The following is a 15,978-nucleotide window of genomic DNA, read 5'->3' on the forward strand; positions in this document are numbered from 1 at the left end:
TTCCCGGCCGGTCCAGGCCGGCCATTAGAAAGAAATTAAAATAAAATGTCGGCATTTGTTCCATTTTAAGGGCTGGGCGGCCAACAAAGTAAATCGTCACTGTCGGGCAGAAACCTTGTATCTCCAAGTTTCAAATGTATACATTTTTTCGCAAAGCAAAGCCCTGATTCACCATACAAGGCTGTTGCACAAAAGTAGTGAAAACAGCAGATCTACAAGCACACAACGCCTCGCGGTGCGAGGCGTTGTGTGCTTGTAGATCGGCTGTTTTCACTATTTTAAATCATTTTTAAAATGATAAATACAAAACAAACTGTTTTGGACACCCAACAACGATGAAATATATAAAAAAAAAAAAAAAATAGGAGGGCCTCTCCAACTCTTTTTCGCGGGCTGAATCAGGGGCCCAGCACATCCCTGGCCACTAGCCACGATGTAAAACAATATTTTTATGGGAAACCAATGTTTTTGCGACCTGACACACGCACAAACACAAAATGCGCTGAAACATCAGTTGGAGATGTTCTCACATCCAATGTTTTGCTGGTGATGGGAAGAGTTGCTGATGAAGCAACTGAAGCAACTTCAAAGCAGTTCAAAAGGGATCAATTAAGAGCTACGGTCGAACCCTCTCCCCCACATACTATTTTATTTTATTTAGGCTCAAAGTTACCTAGTCTGCCTTTACCCTGTAACACAAATAGTTAAAATAGCTGATGTACAAGATCTTATTATATTTTATAAAAGAAATTCAAGCAAACAATATAATGTTTCAAATAATCATGTCCCTTTTTTTAATGGCGAAATCACTTTGAAAGAGTTTTTTATAAAGACGAATTGACAGTCAACTCCCCTTTTTTAGCTTTTTTTTGTTCAGTTAGAGCAAAACACATGTCACCAAGATGACTGTCTAACATGTGAGACATGGTCTCTCTCCCAGCTGTCCTACTGTCTGTCTCTCCTACACTGTCTCTCTCAGCTGTCCTACTGTCTGTCTCTCCTACACTGTCTCTCTCTCAGCTGTCCTACCGTCTGTCTCTCCTACACTGTCTCTCTCAGCTGTCCTACCGTCTGTCTCTCCTACACTGTCTCCCTCTCAGCTGTCCTACTGTCTGTCTCTCCTACACTGTCTCTCTCTCAGCTGTCCTACCGTCTGTCTCTCCTACACTGTCTCCCTCTCCTACAGGACCTATAGTACTCTGTCTCCCAGTCAGCTTTCCTACTGTCTGTCTCTCCTAGGGTTTCTCAAAGTGGGTGCCAACATGCAAGTCCAGGGGTGTGCCAGAATTACTTCGATAATATTCAGAATTTATCAATACCACTTCAGTTTAACCACTTATACTTAGTAAAACGCACCTTAGTTGCACTGTACTTGGTGCTGTCTTTTTCAGCCTCTTCACCAAAAATAGAAGATCTACAAGCTCACAATGTGTCAAGTGTGACGTGTTGTGAGCTTGTAGATCGGCTATTTGTGTTCCCTAACTAAATTCGGACTAATGAACCTTCGGACGAATGAACCTTCGGACTTATGGGCAGTCCCCAAAAGGTACAGTTTCATGATGGTACAGTTCACTGGTACAAGGTCTACTAAAAGGAGATCCTAGAAAAGACTAAGCTTATTTCCACAGGAAACCATTTAAGTATCTCATATAACATTGAATGACAGACAAATAGAACACAGTAGTAGTACTATGAAGTAGATATAGTCAGTAAAAAAAATAAAGAACAAAAAAACAGTAAGTCTATACAAACAGTAAGTATATACAAAAAAGGGGCAGGAAAACGTCTCTCAAGTTTTCCTCGTGACATACTGTATCTTAGGGGTAAATATTTACATGTTTGACATAAATGCAAGGTACTGTAAAGTAGCAGTAGTAATTCAGGGGTGCCGCGGATGAAAAGGTTATTTATAGGGGTGCCCTGAGCCAAAGATGTTTGAGAACCTCTGTCCTCTACAACGATCAAACATCGTTCCTCACCGTTCTCATCAGGACAGAATGAGTCCTTCAGCACGGTCCAGTTGGACAGCTGACCTCCGCCCTCGGCCCTGACCCGCAGGACATAACTCCCCGAGTAGTCCAGGTGGGGTGAGAGGTCGCACCAGGTCTCTGTGCGGCCGCTGCACCGGCTGGTGTAGGACTCTTGGTTGTCCCTGAGACAGACAGACAGACAGACAAACAAAGATCAGACAGACAGACATTGATCACACAGACAGAAACACACATGATGTACAGCAGTGGTTCCCAAACTTTATACAGGGTTCCCACACATCTTTACCAATTAATTTCCAAAACTTTTTCAAAACCTTTCCAGAATATTTAACCCGATTTCCAGGACTATATAACAATAATTCAGCTCAATAACGAGTCGCTTACTCCTATGCGCAATGCCCAAAGACAGGTAGTGTATGCCAGTGGTTCTCAACCTTTTCAGGCCGTGACCCCCGAAATAATCATATTTGAAGAGAGTTGAGGAATTTTGTATAACACGGTTTTATTGTGAAAATAGCCGATCTACAACGCCTTGCAACAATTTCCCTAATCTTTTTCAGCAGAAGCATGCGCACAAACATGCAACGGAGTGAAACAACCCCAAGTTCACACCTCGACAACGTTTACAGACGCTGTAGTGTCACAGCTGGGTGATTTAACAAAGGGACGAGCCTGTAATGCATATCAATATACCTGTTAACTCCTGTATAGTAGTTGTTAAGCAACAGTAAATTACCTTCCGGCCCAAACATTGAATCACCAGTATTACAGTATAAAATGTATAACAACGATGTATAATAACCAGGAGAAAGACACTGGGAAAGAAAGAGAGACAGGGAGAGATGAAGAGAGAGAGAGAGAGAAACAAAGAGACACAGAGAGATGGAGAGAAAGAGAGACAGAGACAGATGGAGAGCAAGACAGAGAGACAGGGACAAAGATAAACAAGAGAAAGATGGAGGGAAAGACAGGAGACAAGGGGGAAGATACTGTAGAGCGACAGAGAGTGTCAGCATGTGTGCATGCGTGCGTGCGTACTTACAGTGTGGACTGCACAGTGAAGTTGACAGCACTGGCTTGGCTCCAGTCCCATCGGAGGATGTAGCGAGTGTTGACAGCGTCCATCTTTAGACACCGAGGACAGGGCAGGCCTGCAGACACTGTGCACACCAACACACAACCAATGGAAGTTAAACGTACCGTGCAGTGTGCACAACGACCACCGGAACTTAATCGCATATTGCAGAGGGCAGTGCACACCAACACACAACCACAGGAAGATGATTGAACTGTGCAGTGTGCATCCCAACTTACAACCACTGGCTTGTATAGTCTGTTCGCTGCAGTTTGTTTTAAAGTGGACCTTAAAAAAAAATCACTTTTAATTGGTGTTATTGTGCTTTTTTAATAATAATAATGTAAAAAAAATCTCTTCTGTTCTATGTACACAACAACACCACAATACGGCCCATGTGGTGAGGATTGTTGATGTTTTGAGAGACATTTTGAAAGGAGCGTCTATAATATATAAAAGACTTCCGCTTCTCTCTCTCACACACGCACACGCGCGCACACAGGAGGTATTGTGTCTCCATCTGTCTGTACAGGAAGTAGATTGCAAACAGGAAATGTGAAGACATGTACACACAGTACTGTACCTGCTGGAGGTTCCAGAACTATTAACCTGCACATTTCCAAGAGAAAGAACGGCACCCCTGAATTACACTGTTACTTTAAGATAAGATACAGTTCTGTATGCCTATGCCACAAGATAAACTTGACAGAAGTATTCCATGAGGACAGATTAAAAATGGGACCGTACCTATGTTCCCCAGGTTCTATGTTCCCCACTTTCTTACCACCTAAACCTACCCCTAACCCTAACCCTAACCTCACTAAAGCTAATGCTGTGAGGTGGGGAACATAGAGAGGGGAACATAGAACCTGGGGAACATAGGGTGGACCCCCCCTGGACTTGTCACGGCACCCACTCTGAGAAACTCTGCACTACAGTATCATCTATCATATCATCTCTCAAGAACATGACTCTCTGATGATATGCAAACAGATGAAAAGGAACAAAACAGAGAGGGCGTTGCCTTTTATTTGACGATGGTTAGCCAGATTGTCTATCATGCAGCTCTCTCTCTCTCTCCATGCCATGGAGTCTATGGAAGTGTGTAAGGTTTTCACTTTCACTTTAATTCCGACAGAACTCACCGGAGCAGAAGAGGAAAGCTGTCCAGATGCTCCGTGCGTTTGTTGGCATCTCTTCATTCCTGATCCTCCTCTGGCTGTCTTGTCTGTCTGTCTGTAAGCCTGTCAGCCTGAAGGGGAATTGTAACGTTGAGGTTTGATGCGTGTTTTCGGCGGGTTCAGGTTCACACACAGCATGCTGCTGCTGTGTTTGGAACAGACCACTCCCCCTATTCACAGAGGAAGCTTTTTACAAATGGTTTGAGGTCACGGACAGAAGAAAGCAAGCAAGCAGGAAGTGTGAGCCACCCACACACGCCTTATTAACCAACTGACAGGAAAATATCACAGTGCCAGCATATCTGACCATAAAAATGACATTATGGATATTGTTCATCTGCTCTGCTCTTAATGCATTTTGAGTGTATCACTAAAGCTTGCTTTAAGTGCTACTCAAATGACTGATTGGTATTTGATGATTTATGTTCATGTGCTGCACACACAGTGTGCCCATCCATCCCTCATGGGTTTATAAGAAACCATATTACGCTTACAGCATGCTTATGTAATAATAATAACAAGATAATAATAACCAATAAATGTATTCGATATGATTTTCTTTTTCTTGTCATATGTGATATAAAAATAACAATAACAATAACAGATCTATACATGCTCATGTCTCATTGTTATGTGATTAAGCTTAGTTGGTTGTTCCAAAATATTGTTTAAGTGTTTTGTCTGACTAATTTTGTTGATTATAATAAATGATTCCTTGCTATAAAAAAACGTTCATTACTTGAGGAATTGTAAAAGTAATCAATAGAATAACCAATGAGATTTTTACAGTACTGACAGTGATGAATAAAATAAAATGGGAAATAATGAAAATATTATTTATGATTAGTATCAACTTCAGATTCCATGTGACTGTAATGCTCTAGTGAAATCAAGTGAATTCACATTCAGTGAAATGAAGCACTTGTAACATATGGTATTTGTTATATTTCTTTAATATGAATGATTGTCCATGGTTCTATAAGCAGCTTAAGGACCAACAGCTTTCACTTCACCGGTTATACCAGTCTTCACAGTAAACGTATAGGCTATATACAGATTCACTGGACACCTTGCCATGAAAGACTGGCACCGCATTGAGGCAAGGCAGATTAGGGTTCCATTAATATGGGTTGAGAGAACAAACTCTATTGTTGAGTTTGGATTGAAGCAGTAAATAAATGTGTTTGAATTGAAGCTGTAAATAAATGTGTTGGTTCCCCAGCTGCTGCCTTTATCGCCTCAACACATTGTGTGTCTATCATGACCTTTACACATTTGTGGCTTTGTGGAGAAAAGCAGTAAATATTTGCATAAAGCTTGAGCAGATGAATGGATATTTGAACTGTACAAGTGAGACCATTTTAGTCTATAACAACGGTTCCCTAACCTTTTAGCTTGAGACACAAAAGAGAAATGAGATGTTTGCCCGGGACCCAAACTATTGAAAAATGTTTTTCCCCCCATTTATTTATGGAAAATTATTAGATTTTTTAATTTTATTTGAAAAATGTTTGAATTGATTTTAAAGCTATACTGTGTAAGATGCTCAACTAGTGGTCAGTAGCCCTATAGCAAACCACAGTCGCGTCCGCGTCTTTCGGCCGTTTTTCGCGTCTGCCTCCACCTCGCCTGCCTCCACCTCGCCGAGATCTATCTTTAGAGGGGTCCCTGGTTCCTGTGCGTTCAGGCATTCCGGAGAAACGGACTCCTTCACCCTGCCTGGTAGGCGAGGTTACCTTTTGAGTATAGAGATACACGGGCGACTACAAATATGGCCGCCATAGCGACCCCACTTCAAGATGTTTAGGAAACAGTGGTCTATGGTGGTTCTCAACCTTTTCAGGCCGCGACCCCCAAAATAATCATATTTTAAATGGGGACCCCCCACCCTGACGAGCACTAAGAGTTGAGGCATTGCATTTTGTATAACACGGTTCTATTGTGAAAATAGCAGATCGACATGCTCACAACGACTTGCGTTGCGAGGCAGTGTGAGCATGTAGATCTGCTATTTTCACAATTTCTGCCTCTAATATTTAACATTTGGCCAATGCTTAATTTGTCATTTTAGAGGTATTAAAAAGTCCTGAAATTGTCACTATAGAAATGTGCAGATACCCTCTATACACTTTATGTTGGTTTGTTAACTGTTGAGTGAGAAAACAATGCTGCACATTAAGTTACAGTAATCATCTGGGGACCCCCCAAAATAATTTGGGGACCCCCCTGGGGGTCCTGACCCACAGGTTGAGAACCATTGGTCTATAATATAAATGTTGCGTCCCGACTTCCCTTAAAAAGGTTGACAAACGACACCACGAGAAGGACGACCAGCAAGATGAACGAGCGCTAAAACCATCGAGTCACTTCTTTTCTTCTTTAAGAGACGGAAAAGTCATTCAACAACAACAACCACCTCTGACAATCATAGAAACTACAACAAAACTATAAAATAAAAACAGAAATAGCAGTTTTTTTTAAGATTCTATAAGAATCATAAATGCACGAATAAAAACATTTGAATACAAATAATATTCAAAGACACACATAACAGGGGCTCAACGGGTAAGAGCGAACATATCACAGTGGTTTTCAAACATTTTCATGTCAAGGACCCCCAAAATGATATGTATCTGGCCGCTGGAACCCCCATTGGAAATTGATATGTATCTGGCCGCTGGAACCCCCATTGGAAATTTATTTTGTCAAGATCTACAAGCTCATAATGTGTTGTGTTCTTGTAGATTGGCTATTGTTGAATAGCGGAAGTGGTGGAACTGATTTAGATGTCATCTTCAAATAGTTTCTCATTTCAGCGTTGTGGTCCAAAAATAAACAAACTGTCTCTGCGATATTGTCAGGGAGATGGCTCTGTATCGCTTACGATAGTCAGTCACTCATATTTGATTCTGGCGAAAATGTAACAAATTCCGCAGTGGTAACATTAACGTTTTCTCGCTGTGACGTTGTCAGTTGATTCTTCATATCCATGAGTCATTTGTTTATTTTTGGAACACAGTTCTTATTTGGTGCAATATATACGTTTTTTTTTGCCTTTTTACTGTATTATACCCTGTTATCTTTTTTTTTTCCTTCAGTTTACTGTAAATCAAAAACGGACACACATAACAGACTCAAACACATACTGTACATGCAGAAAAAAGGAAATTAACAAAAAATCCCTTCACGGCGGTTTCCTCATGAAAATGTTACGATTTCCTTTTTATTATTAGAAATAATTTCTAATAAAAGATTTCATCCGAGGCCTGTTGAGGCGACACCATAGTAATCTGGACGTTATTTTGGTAATGGAGGGACGGTAACTAACTCTGTGAATTATATTTCTTGGATTTCTTTTTGGTAATTTATGAAATTCTTCTGAAAAATTAAGATTTATTTAAATTTTTTTGAAAAGCTTTTGAAATAATGTTTTTTTTTAATGTAGGAAATATATTTAACTTGCGAGTCGCGGCCCATAAAAACTGGTTTAGAAGACACTGAGTTGATACCTGAGACCATTATCACTGACCAGTAAAAGGAAGGTCATTTTCAAATGCTTCAGTTTTCACTCAGTTCCCATGAAAACACTAAACATTTAGTTTAATCTCTTTAATTACAGATTGTGTCTGTGTCCTTACCGAGAAGGACCAGGAGGACGTGTTGTGAACTTGTAGATCTGAAATTCATTGGTGTATGACACCCGCGGAAGTATAAAGAAAGCCTTACTGGTTTCAAAAGGCAGTCGAGTTCAAGACATGTAACTATCAATAAAAAAATAAAAAATAAAAAAAAAAAATTGACAGACGCGCATATCACACATGGAACAGCAGGGTTCAACCCATCCTATCCACATGATTTAAGATCATCAATGAAGGAAAAAATTGAACCATAATCGTCTTTGAGGAGCACCTCCTTTCATCGGCCACAAACTGTCACGTTAATATTAACACACGTCTGTAAAATAACATGGACTTCATTTGTATCAGGAGGAGGTTGTGAGGCACAGCCTGAACAGCACCCTGTTTGTAATCTGTGGACAATAAGGCCTTTTTGGACCTACAAGGCCCCTCTGGAAAAAAAAAAGAAAAACAGCTCAAATATTCAGAGGTTATTCCAGCAAACATTTACTGGGCTAGGTGTTAGCGGACTGTAAGTTATCTCTCACCGTTTAGAACGGTTCCTCCTAGGCGAGGCACAGCCACACGACTGTAAGACAGACGGTGAAAGAAAATGCACTACAGGATGGTACACTGTATAATCCTCAGTGTTAATTTAAACATGTGCCCAAATTGAGTTAAACAAAAAAAAAAACACTATGTGGCAAGAAAGGACAGTGGTCACTGATAGCACCATGAGTTATCTGCCTCCGTCCAGCACAATTACACCCATACATGTTCGTGCCCGAGTTCAATTGTAAATATCACAGAGACTATTTTCTTGACAGTGCAGTTAGGGGTGCATTCAAATAACACAATGTCAATATTGTGCCGGTATTATTTAAAAAGCTCCGCTTTTTTAGCTATTTTAAAAATCTTTTGAAGATTTTCTTTAACGTAAATTAAGGCTTAAGTGATTAAAACCAACAAAAGACAACACTTAAGATCATGATATAACGATACTAATATTCCAGACCATATCTATCATGTTCCGTCATGATATGGACAATATCGCCGAGCCCTAATTTCAACCCTTGTGGGTGCTTTTGAGAATCACACAGTTGTGTTTTTGTCTAATTTTGGACAGGTTCAGTGGCCCGCAAAAGACGTTTTGTGCCCCTGAGAGCCTTATTGTGTACAGAGAAAGCCTTGCATCCATTCTGCAACAGTGCACTCTTTAGAATTCTGTGTTCATACATCTGTACCACAGACGATTCATTCGTGAAAACTGTCCCCTCAGCTGTGCCCAAGATCCTCAGAGAGTCTCCAAATACCGCCTCTGTTCTTTGGTCTCTCCATCTTCTCCTCTCACACACATCCATCCCATCCCTTCAGACATATACGTCCATCACACCCTCGTCTTCCATGGCGGCGGCGGCGGCGGGCTGGTGGCCCCTGCCGGGCTCGGGCCCCATGGCTTCCATCTTCACCTGTTCCAGGGAACAGGGGCCCTGCCACGACGAGCCCTCCTCCAGGCCCGCGGCAGACGACTGGGTGCTGCTGCACGGCTGCCGCGGCCCAGAGCCGCCCTCTGTGGAGTAGACTCCAGAGTCCCTGCTGCCTCCGCTGCCCTGGCGGCTGTGTCTCCCACTGGACAAAACACACAGTCACAGCCTGATAACTCTATACTGACTATGGTACTGATCATAGTGGACTATGGCACTGACTATGGTACAATTACAATTGTACTGACTATGGTACAATTACAATGGTACTGACTATGGTACAATTACAAGGGTTACTGACTATGGTTGACTATGGTTAACTATGGAACTGACTAGCCTAAGATGGCTCAGGGTAGAAGAAAGGGTTAAAGAACTAAAAATGGGATTGACTTTCAAAATAGTAAATGCAACTCTGCCCTCAATCCCCTCAATTCCCGCAAATCTGACCAAACACCTCCAAAAAGTTAGCGACACCCACAGCCACAACGATCTGATAACACAAACAAACCCATAACACAAATAGGGGTAAATTCTCCTTCTACAACACTGCCATCCAAGTGTGGAATTCCTTGACTACTTCACTTAAAACACGTAGCTCGCTGGCCTCCTTCAAAACTGCACTGAAAATTCACCTTTCAGGAGGCCAGAGGCGAAGGTAGTTATCACTTCTCCCACAGACAGGTGAGAAGTGAGCACCCCCCCTTACCCTAGCCCCACCCCCTTTTCTCCTACTCTGTACATATAGTCTTTTATAACTGCGATGATATTTGAATGTTTTTGTTGCTATTTTTATGTCCATGAATTGAATACCAAGGACCTCCGACGTAAACAAGACTGTAAAAGGACTTATTTGGGGTGTTCCTTTTAGTCAGGGTGTTTAACTGTACTTGTACTTGTACTGTACTACATTCTTTTTTGTATTGACTATACTTGTAGTGTTCTTCATTTTTGTCTAATAAAATATTCAATCAATCAATCAAAGACTCTGGTACTGACTTTGGTGGACTATGGTACTGAGTACTGACTATGGTTAACTATGGTACTGACTATGGTTGAATATGGTACTGACTATGGTACTGACTATGGTTGACTATGGTACTGGCTATGGTTGACTATGGTTGACTATGGTAATGACTATGGTTGACTGCGGGTATTGACTATAGTTGAATAGTTGTACTGACTTTGGTTGACTACGGTTAACTATGGTACTGACTATGAACGACTATAGTACTGACTATGGTCGACTATGGGTACTGACTATGGTTGAATATGGGTACTGACTATGGTTGACTATGGTACTGACTATGGTTGACTATGGTAATGACTATGGTTGAATATGGGTACTGACTATAGTTGACTATGGTACTGACTACGGTTAACTATGGTACTGACTATGGTTAACTATGGTACTGACTATAGTCGACTATAGTACTGACTATGGTCGACTATGGGTACTAACCTGCTGTCTGGCTCCAGAGCCATGGACGGCGGGGTCTCACAGCGGGGAGGGGCGTGGATCTCCAGAAGCACCGGCTCCGGACAGATGCTCAGCTTGTCATAGACCAGCTCTGCCTCAGACTCTGAGGTGATGAGGAGGTGGGGCCCGTCAGAGCCGGGGGAGGAGTCATAAAGATACTGAGAAAGAAAGAAGAAAGATGGATAAAACAGAGTGACAGAGAGAGACAGACAGACAGACAGACAGAGGGAGAACATGCAACAGAAAGAACTAAACAGCATTCTGTTGAGGTGCCAACCTGTGCCTTGTTACTATTTATGGCCTATACAGAGAGAATTACTGCAGCCATCACAGTGTCATTCCCGCCTTTATATTTTGTTATTGCATTATATACAGTATTATCATTTACTACAGTCTCTTGTTATGAAGCGCTTTACCATTAGTCTCAGCAGATAAGAAGCACTATACAGTAGGGCATTCACGAATAGTGACTTTTAGTATTCAAATTTGAATACCTCAAAGTATTTGAATAGTCGAATTCCGGGAGACGAAACGTGACGGATGACATCAGTATAGAGCAGCGCTATTCAACCTGCGGCCCCTGCGGTATGTCTATGCGGTCCGTCATGGTCATAACAATAAATATATTTTGTTTACGTTCAGTGTGGACAAATAATTTCTGATGTAATTTTTCAGTTTCTCTCCAAAACCACTAGGAAACTATTTTTGTCTTGTTTTATACCTGTCTTGTTTAAGACCTTTTTGCTAATGTGTTTGTTCCGAAAGAAGAAACTTCGTCATTTCATCATTAATCATTCCATGACAATATTTTTGTTCAATGAAGTTTGGCCTTATCCTGTGTGTCCTGTTTTATAAATCATTTTCTAAACGTCCAAAATAGGATCGTCATTTTGAGCTTGCGGCCCTTGGACTTTTTCTATTTTGCCGAGTGGCCCTTAATGGAAGAATTGTTCTTCCATGTGCAATAGTACACCCTTCAGAGTTAGCAGTGGGATTTCGTATTTTATATGAATGCAGCAGACATATTGTACTGCATGTGGATGATGTAGGCATGGTGTCCTACCTCCTGGATGTGTGCAGGGAGCTGGATGGACGGGTAGAAGGTGTGCTTCACAACGCGGTAGCACTTAAAGAAGATGTACAGAGACAGCAGAACCAGCAGGAAAAACGCAACCATGGACAGGAGGAAAGACAGTAAGATCTGCCACAGTGGAGTCTGACCTGGAGAGACACACAGCACGCCATATCTATACTATAATTTTGCGAATGTCTGAGTGAGTGAGTGTCTGTCTGAAACAGCGTTTCTCCTCAGTGGCTGGAGCAATTGATCTGAAATCGCATCACCATTAGCATATGAACACACCTAACATAACTGTGAAGCCCGTTTGTCACTTTCACAAATCATATACTGTATATTAGCATTTTTATGGTGTATCTACTATCTATTCTGCATCTAGCATGAGGCACATCTATTCTGCATCTAGCATGAGGCAACATGTTTAACCAGCTCTCTCTGTGTGTGTGTGTGTGTGTGTGTGTGTGTGTGTGTGTGTGTGTGTGTGCGCAGGCAGGCGGGTGTGTGCGCAGGCGGGTGGGCGGGCTGGGGGGGGGGGGTAGCCATTAAACGAAACGGGTATTTCTTACATTGATGCTCCTACATATTATCATGCAAGCACCAGTTAAAGTTACTTTCCATCCCTCATATACTGTATGCACAGTGCACATCCCATAACCCACACACTGCACATCATTTTGGAGCTCATATCTTTGAACGGGTAAGGGCTAGTTTACACAAACACTGTAAAGCAAAACACATGCTGTGAAATAAAGTGGTGGAAAAAGTATTAAAATGTTTTACTTAAAGGGGAGGACCATCCATTTTCAACATTGAACTATGTCATTAATATACCTTTGAGTTCATTAATATACCTTTGAGTTGTTATGTGGATATGTGGAAATAAGAAAAAAGTCCCCCACCCCCAAAACTTCTGTGTTGCCTAGAAATGGAGGATTGATTTGGGGTTTTGTATTGCAAAGTACACCGTGATGATGTCATCACGGTGTACTTTGCAATACAAACACCAAAATCAATCCTTTTGGGTTTGGGGGTCCTTTATATAACTGATATAGCAACATAGGTTTTTCAGAAAACCGTTTAGAAGATTTAGAAAACATTTTTAGAATGTGTGGGTTGCGAATCCATTTTTGTGGGTCGCAACTCGCGAGTGAATATCACTTTAGTTTTTAGTTTGCTAAATGATGTAATTAATGGATATTTTAAAAGATGTTGAAATGAAATTCAGGTATTTTTCTAAAATATTCTAAAATAAAAAATAATCAAAGCTAACCAAAGAACTAAATTAGAGAACAAATGTTTGAGAAGTAGTAAAAATAACAGATCTGCAAGCTCGCAACGCACGCTCAGTTTGGGTCCCGTTGCGCAAACATCCGATTTATCTTTTGGGTCTTGAGCTGAAACACTTGAGAACCAGTGGGTTAAAACCCATTTAGGCCTAGAATTATTGAATGCTTTAACCAGAGAAAAATAGCAGATATATAAGCTCACAGCGCGGCACCGAGTGCCGCGCTGCGAGCTTGTAGATCTGCTATTTTTGAAAAAGTTGTGAAAATGTGTGCAAATCTTTGCATATATGTATTTTCAAAGCGAACGTTTGTAACTCAAATTTTGCTTCTGGGGGGGTCCCTGGAACGAAATATTTTGTGATGGGTGTCCGTGGCCAAATACATATAATTTTGGGGGTCCATCACATGAAAAGGTTTGAGAACCACTGACATAGTAGTCTCTCAAGAACAGACTAACTGAGCTCCAGTTAAGTGAAAAGGACCTTTTCTTTGACGATGGCTGGTCAGATTGCTGACATAGAAACCTTAGAACGATTCAAAAGACAATTATAGAATCGGGTCAAAATTCTAATTTTCACGATTTTTCAAAAATAGCAGATCTACAAGCTCGCAGTGCGGCACTCGGTGCCGCGCTGTGAGCTTGTATATCTGCTATTTTTCAATAGTTAAAGCATAAAATAATGATACACAATACTGTGTACCCGTTCTGAATGGGTTAAATGACACTATAACAAATGCTCATGTAATGAATGTGAAGCAGTGAAACCTTGCGTCTTCATGCAGAGCGGCGTGGTGAAGCTGCTGCTCTTGCGGTAGTAGTCGTAGCGCGTCTGGACGCTCACGCAGTACCAGGTCCAGGGGCGCAGGTCCGGCAGAGTGACCAGGTTGACAGTGCTGTTCACCATCTGGGTCTGCAGGTCCTACAGGACACAGACAGACAGGGAGGGGAGGGTTAGGGGTCTTCTTGATCAGAAAGAGAACTTTGATCACCTTTTTGTCTTTTGAGATTTTAGCCAGACGATCAAGAGAGATTGTCTGTATACGTCTGGTGACTTATAAATTCAATGAATGGGCTACAGTTTTGTGAAAAATACATATGGCATGTTAATTTACAGTTCCCTTGGTTTTCTTTTTTTTTGAGTGGGCAATTCTTTTTTATCCCCCTTTTCTCCGCAATTCAGTCGTTATGCTAATTAATTCCTCCCCACACACATTTCTGTGTTGTCTGCTGTTTTATCTCAATGACTCACCTTCCAGTGAGGAGCCCCCTCCGGGAGGACGTAGGTCCTTAGTCCTACCCCTCCCGCCTAACACTCCCTGCTGACAGGCACCGCCCCCAGCCCGTAGGAGTACATGCAGTGACTATTATCACCCTCCCCGCCCGGCTTCTCTCTGCTGAACACAGGCCAATTGTTTTTGCGTAGACGCCCGACAAAGCTGGATTCACCACAGTGGATTCAAACCCACAACCTCCGTGGTGGTGGGCAGGGGCTTTACCACTGCGCCACCCGAGTGCCTCGCTACTTTACAGAGTTGACAGGTATAAAAGTTAAGTGCCTGTATGATGATGTAATGAACAACGCTAATAAACTAGACCTGGAAGTGGTCACCATAGTAATCTCGGAATAATTGTTTTATGATGTAGGAGCAGAGTCACAAAAATGACAAAGGGTGTGTGTGTGTGTGTGTGTGTGTGCGTGCGTGCGTGCGTGCGTGTGGAGAGAGGGGGGCTACAGGTGCGTTTGGGAGCAGGTGCTCAGAGAGAGCCTCAGAATAGAGGAAGTGTATACAGGACAAAGATGATGGTTTGTTTTGAGACTGTTGTTTTTGAGGCAGCAGCAAAACCACAAAGACTTCCTGTTTAAGTCTCTCTTCAGGGGGGGTTCCAACCCCCTGCATCCCCTCCCGGAAATTCTGTGCACTTTGCACTTTTAACTTGACATTTGTCCCATTTCTTAAATAGATATGACATTCTACTGGCATCACATTTTCATTTTGACTCGGGCGACTAACAATAGTGTTTAAAGTGAAGGCAAAGGGTAAAGCTGAACTTATTTGAATGAATATTATGTATTCTTAACCAATTTGCATGGAATAGTATGTAAATACAATATAACAAGTACATTTATAGTGGTTGGAGGTGGTCCATCAAATATAGAGTGTGTGTGTGTGTGTGTGTGTGTGTGTGTGTGTGTGTGTGTGTGTGTGTGTGTGTGTGTTTATTTTTAAATATTTATCCCACGATTTTTGTAACCCATTTTCTTTTTGCAATTCTGAGCACTACACTCCCGCTGCAACCTGGGCAGAGCAACAGACTTCCTTCTATGCATGAGGAGTCCAAGCCGCTTCTTTTCACCCGACGGGGGGAGTTTCCCCAGTTGGACGTAGAAAGGAAGGAACGGAAGGATATGACTCTGGCTAATCAGTAAATGATGTTAATTAATAATAAATAAATAAAAATAGGAACCAAAACAAACGTGACTTCTGCTTTCTTACAGTATGTCTCATAAATATGTGATCTATTTTTTAACTACCCAGAGCGAAACAAATTATGGGGTGTTTAAAAAAAAAGTGGTATAATAATAAAACCTAGCCTTTGACTAGTTGTTCCAGCTGCACGTGCGTACGCGTGAGAATGTGTCTACCTCTCGAATCAATCAACCACCATTCACACCTCTTTAAGGGCCATTTATAGTTACGTATGGTAGATTTTGTGTACGTTTTGGGTGAGGAACTACGTACGGTAATCGCGTCGCCATGCATAGTAGACATGCACGTTATTTATGTTC

The 15,978-nt window shown here is 41.7% G+C and overlaps 2 protein-coding genes across 5 annotated transcripts in view; both read right to left on the reverse strand.

Annotated features, from left to right (window-relative positions):
* LOC308307628 (interleukin-10 receptor subunit beta-like) overlaps positions 1–4,364 on the reverse strand; it is a 10,603-nt gene extending 6,239 nt beyond the window's left edge. Inside the window, exons 1-3 of the mRNA XM_080752894.1 lie at positions 4,212–4,364; positions 3,034–3,151; positions 1,980–2,152 (exon numbers count right to left, since the gene is read on the reverse strand). Coding sequence (XP_080609020.1) covers positions 1,980–2,152; positions 3,034–3,151; positions 4,212–4,260 — 340 coding nt within the window. The 5' untranslated portion in view covers positions 4,261–4,364. The remainder of the gene's footprint in view (positions 1–1,979; positions 2,153–3,033; positions 3,152–4,211) is intronic.
* Positions 4,365–6,909: 2,545 nt separating this feature from the next.
* The window catches only part of LOC308308014 (interferon alpha/beta receptor 1b-like), a 34,565-nt gene continuing 25,496 nt past the window's right edge, over positions 6,910–15,978 (reverse strand). For all 4 annotated transcript variants that reach the window (XM_080753370.1, XM_080753368.1, XM_080753369.1 and 1 more), the window contains 4 exons: positions 13,956–14,109; positions 11,889–12,046; positions 10,808–10,983; positions 6,910–9,493 (listed from right to left, as the gene is read on the reverse strand). In XM_080753370.1, coding sequence (XP_080609496.1) covers positions 9,235–9,493; positions 10,808–10,983; positions 11,889–12,046; positions 13,956–14,109 — 747 coding nt within the window. In that variant the 3' untranslated portion in view covers positions 6,910–9,234. The remainder of the gene's footprint in view (positions 9,494–10,807; positions 10,984–11,888; positions 12,047–13,955; positions 14,110–15,978) is intronic.

This window comes from Nannobrachium achirus (assembly GCF_963921795.1).
Source record: "Nannobrachium achirus genome assembly, chromosome: 22".
In the NCBI taxonomy this organism is placed as follows: Eukaryota; Metazoa; Chordata; class Actinopteri; order Myctophiformes; family Myctophidae; genus Nannobrachium; species Nannobrachium achirus.